At 35.7% G+C, this 5,204-nt stretch overlaps 1 protein-coding gene across 5 annotated transcripts in view; it reads right to left on the bottom strand.

Moving 5' to 3' along the window:
* Nucleotides 1-4,853, bottom strand: part of LOC107626023 (V-type proton ATPase subunit H) — an 8,002-nt gene extending 3,149 nt beyond the window's left edge. Inside the window, exons 1-10 of one of the 5 annotated variants that reach the window (XM_016328814.2) lie at nt 4,662-4,853; nt 4,469-4,512; nt 4,168-4,293; nt 3,965-4,067; nt 3,775-3,847; nt 3,087-3,152; nt 2,862-2,973; nt 1,531-1,692; nt 751-876; nt 429-554 (exon numbers count right to left, since the gene is read on the bottom strand). In XM_016328814.2, the coding sequence (XP_016184300.1) occupies nt 429-554; nt 751-876; nt 1,531-1,692; nt 2,862-2,973; nt 3,087-3,152; nt 3,775-3,847; nt 3,965-4,067; nt 4,168-4,293; nt 4,469-4,498 (924 nt within the window). In that variant the 5' untranslated portion in view covers nt 4,499-4,512; nt 4,662-4,853. Of the gene's footprint in view, nt 1-428; nt 555-750; nt 877-1,530; nt 1,693-2,861; nt 2,974-3,086; nt 3,153-3,774; nt 3,848-3,964; nt 4,068-4,167; nt 4,294-4,468 lie in introns of all 5 variants that reach the window. The other 4 variants (XM_016328791.2, XM_016328800.2, XM_016328808.2 and 1 more) reach the window with 4 other exon arrangements.

Genomic DNA, 5,204 nt, shown 5'->3' with positions numbered 1-5,204 from the left:
GGTAGGTGGGTGGTTCTGCGCAAGAATTGGAGATAGAATTTGAGGTTCTGCATTTTTCAGTAATTCCATAATTGGAGATAGTACCACTTGTCACATATGCCTTCCAAAATGTTGATACATAATGGAGAAAGAGTGCATGTAATGAAGGTACCACTTAATCTGTAAAATGCTAAATATGAGCTGAATGGAAACACATCCAACTAAGGGCAAGATTTATTTTCTTTGTGGTTGTTGATAAGTAGAGAAGCTTTACAATGATGACAAGTACAAATAGATAGGAGGACTACATGTTCTCTTTACAAGATCATGAAAGTAAGGTAACCTGTATACTTACTGTGATTGACCACTACATGGAACCACTTAAAATTTTTATTGCACAAATAGAATTCATCAGCAAAAGAAATTTTAGGTCCTTCTAATTCTCTCACCTCATCACTCCAAGCTTGAGCTTTTAAACTCTGAACAACTTGTGGCAGCTGAAAGTCAACCATCTGAGCACCCAAACTCCCTTTTGACAGCAAGTTTCTAAGAGTCAAGACCACTACTCTAACAACCTAAAAAATTGGCAAGATAAGTGTGCTAAGATTAGACCTTTATGCCACATAAAGTTATAATACCAATACTTGTTATCATAGCATGGATGAAAATATGTATGATGGAAAGATAACACAAATTCAGGGAATAAAGAAAAACTGAACTACATTATTTGAAGTGAAAAAATTCAAACAGTTAAACTCAACAACTCAATACCTTTTCTTTTGTAGAAGTCTTAACAACGTCAATAAGTCGTGGAAGGGCCCTCGAAGTAGCCAAATATTCAATTGCCGGCTCATAATAGGATAGCAGCCATATGCAGAGACATGCTTCATACAGAATCTGTTACAGAAGAATTTCTCAATTAACTCCTTTGATTCCTGAATATTAGGCAAGTACTCTCACAATTTTAATTAATAATATTTCTATTTATAACCTAATCTGGATGTCAAGAAATCAGGAAAATCCAGAAATACCACCATACCATTGTCATTGAAAGAAAAGAATTTTATCAGTATTTGCCTATTAGGGTACATACACCTAAGCAAGCATGTTTAATATAGCCAGCCATCCATAACCAGATGCAACATATAGACCATTTATTTTTGGGCAAGCATAAAGGGACTATAACTACACTAGTGGATAATCCACCCTTCTTTTTATTAAATGTGTGTAAAAATAACAAATATAATATTAGTCAAAATGGTAAGTACCGTATACTCTAATGTCTTGGGCTCAAGTCTTAGAAATAGCAAAACATATTTTTTATGAATTATGTATGATGAAAGGTACTTTAGGAATAAAAATTTGTTCACCAAACCTCTCATATTCCCACTATATATAGAGATATAGGATGATGGGTACTTTAGGATTTAGGAATAAAAAAGTTGTGTACCAAACCTCTCCCATATTCCCATCATATATAGTAACAGATATCCCACGCTTACAAAAGCAATCAAGTTATTCAGGTTCTCAGAGACGACTCCACAAACTTACCTGAATAGATTGTTGGGTGGATGCTGGTGAAATCAATGGCACAAGCAACTTCACTCCATCTGCTTGAACAAAGGAAGACCTAACCAGATGTTCCTTAAGCAGAGTTGCTAAGCAATTGACAGCAGTTGGGACTCCACGATTGGGATGAGATGGCTTCTTGAGCTACAGAGATATTAATTATAATCAGATATTTGCTAGAATCCATATAAAGATCCTAGTCACTTCACCATCTTTGCAATTTCAGTAGGAATCCACCTACACAGAACTTAGTCTCTTTACCATCCTAGCATCACAATTTGGCATTTTATTCTGAAGTTCCTTTTCAGAATCTATAATTTTTAGAACATGTTTATCTCTAGACTTTATTCTCTCAAATTGATTATTAATGCCAACATTCATTTAACAAAGATTATCCATTAATGAACTGCTCTGAGGCAAGAGTATGCAACTTTTGGGAAAGTACTGGTAACAGTAATGTATTGGGCACGCCGCACGCATGAGTCCTTACTTGACAAACAAATATTTTCAATAGAAAGATAAAAAATAAAAAATTGGGTATGACATAAGCGCCACTGGGTACAGCAGGGTACTCTCACTTAACTAAAACTGTCACTTGGTTTTGTCTTTCTCTCCCTCGTGCTGTAAGTTTCTACTGAAACCCCAACCCATCTCTTTCATTTTCATTATGTTTGCCTCACAATTCACAAATCATTCTTCCTCTTCTCATCTCTATTGCAACAAGCCACTGCCACTACGTCAATCATTGGCCAGCACTCCACTGCTGGCAAGCAATACCAGCAGCAGCAACTGAAACCCAACTAGCTAAGAACACGACAAGATTGTGGAATCACACCAGTGGCAAGGTGGCAATCAAGAGTACAATGGCAACAACCATACCTCTACCTCCAACCCTGCTTTTGCCTTCTTCGTTCTGCCTTAGTGCCCACAAAGTTACAATTGTCTAAGAACTGATACAATAAGACTGATTTTGTTTTCCTGCATTGTTTTCACAATGTGGTTGCTATATTGCTATGTAATTTTTTCAGCAGAAATTTTGCTGAGAAGTATTTTCATATGACTCAGTCAATGCTGAATGAAAGTGTTGAGAAATATTGCTATGCATAATACATACTTGTTTAGAACGAAATTTTATTCAGATGTAATGCTGATAATAGACTTGTTTAATGATGAATTCGATATGTTTTCTATTTATTATGTGAAGTACCAGTATCTATCTATACTGGATATGGGTATAGTACCAGTATCCATGCAATATAGAAATTTATTCCAGGGACAAGAAAAAGAAAGGAGAACATTTCAGTATCAGATACCTGTTCACAAAGCCATTTTACCAATGCTCTCAAAACATCATCAATAGTGGTGAAGGGTTTCTTTGATGTATCTCCATTTGAAACAACACCATTCTGATTTTTAGGCCTGGCACTGCAGGCAGAAAAGGATTAATAGTTGAAAATATAAATATTACTTGTAAAAACAACCTACTGTTAGAATTAAGTCTAATAATTAAATGTGGGCATGCCTCAAGGTGGTATTACCTAACTATCAAAGCAAGGATCTTACAACTTTTCTCTTGTATGAACCAGTTTCCTTTCCAAAGCAACCTGAAAGATGAACAATGTTTGTTATTTATTTTTGTTTGCAACCATAATTACGAAATACTGAGAAAATAATTAAAATACTTAAAAATTATACAATATCATCTTCACAAGTGGTATATATAACTTTTCCTCTTCAAGTTGTAGAAATCGGTTGAAAAGATACATGTACTTGTTAAGAACTCAGATTTGTTACATGTTAAGGGTTTGTTTCATGAACCTTTACAAAAAACAATAATCTTCCCAGAAAGCATGTATACCACATAAGCATAAATGTGATAATGAATTAATGGATCAACGTGCAAACTGGCTGTAGTAGAAAATTCTGAAGCAAGTTTGCTAATATTTGGAAGGGAAGCCTTGGAGAAATGGTTGACTTGTCTCCTAGTGACTTCAAGGTCACGGGTTCAAACTGTGGAAACAGCCACCGATGAAATTATCAGGTTAGACTACGTACATGACACCTTTTGAATGCGACCTTTTCCCGGACTCTACGTTAATGCGGGATGCTTGTGCACCGGGCTGCCTTTTTTATTTAAGTTTGCTAATATTTGCCATCATTTTCAAAGCAGACTAAGTTAACATTTAAAATGCAGAACAAAAACACATGATTTGACTAAATACTTAACTTAAGAAAGGCTCATAGGTATCTTCATCTGAAAGGGAGCTATCATGAAACAATCTTGCTCTTTTCGGGTTCGCTGGAAAGGAGAACAATTTGAAGTTTACTTCACTATTAATGCACAGGAATATAATGAATAAATAATGTATGAATAATTTTTTATGAATCAACGAAAGGGCCAGTTTCGACAAATTACCAGCCAGCATCTCATCAATTAGAGCCAAAACATATTCTACAGTATCTTCTTTGAAAATATCACGCAAGACATGAACAAACACGCGAACATAAGCCGGACCATCCTGCCACCAAATTCAGTATTCAATATCATCCAGAACTTAATAGTTCTTCAAAAACCAAGCTCAACTTCAAAAGACACAAAACTAATAATAAAAAGATTACATCATCGAGCAACTGTGCTCTGTGACTCTCTGATCGGTGATCATAACGCCTTAAGAGCTGAAGGCTTGTGCCAGAGATGAGCTTGGTAGACATGTACGTCTCCCATGGAATGTCCCTCCTCAGAACCTTCCAGAAAACATTACAACAGAGAATAAATGTCACTTGAAACATTACTACAAGACTACAGTTACAATCTACGAGAACTGACAAACTAAAAACTAACAGAGACTCGAGGACAATAAGGATTTTGCAATCAGATCGAAGAACAGGAACATAGAGAGATAATGGATCGGGGTAAAACCTGGTCGGTGGTTAATTCGGCATGGTCCATTGCAGTTTGAAAACCTAGAAAACACAAGGTTTGGTTCACTGCAGCAGAATTCGGTACTCTAAAAATGAAATGAAAGTGGGGTGAAGCAGACGTGAAATTGAAATTGATGAATGAACAGCGAAAAAGAGAGAGAGAGGAATGAGCAACCGCCTTAATTTCTTACACGCGCACCCAGTGGAATCTGATGGTTTCAGGAATTCAGGCAGAGATAAGAAGAGACAATGAAGTCGGGAATTGGGAGAGACAGGAAATAGATCAGTTTAGGAAGAAAATAAAATGAGATTGATCATGGATCGGGGATCCTTCCCTCCACGTCCATTTCTACACCCTACTGTACAGATTCAATCATTTTTTTTTCCTGCCTTGTGCCACGTGGGCTCTCACCTCATATTAGCAACGTTTGGAAATTTAGTAGGAATTCTCATTTCGGTCCTTGTTTATTTTTTTGAAAACGAAGACAACTAGAGTTCAAAATGGGTAAGATAGAGTAAGATTTGGACTTTATCTTACCCCTAATTGTAAGGTTAAAAATTTTATTAAAATTCTATCTTTTTTTATTCGCAGGTTGAAAATCTCTCAACTCTAATCATACTCGCATCCTAAAGTTCGAAATCCTATTATACTCTACCCTATATACAAAAATATCAAATTTTTGTTTTATTTTTATTTTATGTTAAGTTTATAAATATACAAATGTTCTAAATTA

The sequence above is a fragment of the Arachis ipaensis genome, chromosome B01, assembly GCF_000816755.2.
Source record: "Arachis ipaensis cultivar K30076 chromosome B01, Araip1.1, whole genome shotgun sequence".
Lineage (NCBI taxonomy): Eukaryota > Viridiplantae > Streptophyta > Magnoliopsida > Fabales > Fabaceae > Arachis > Arachis ipaensis.
The sequence above is the reverse complement of the archived record's forward strand: the minus strand, read 5'-3'. Positions and strand labels throughout refer to the sequence as shown.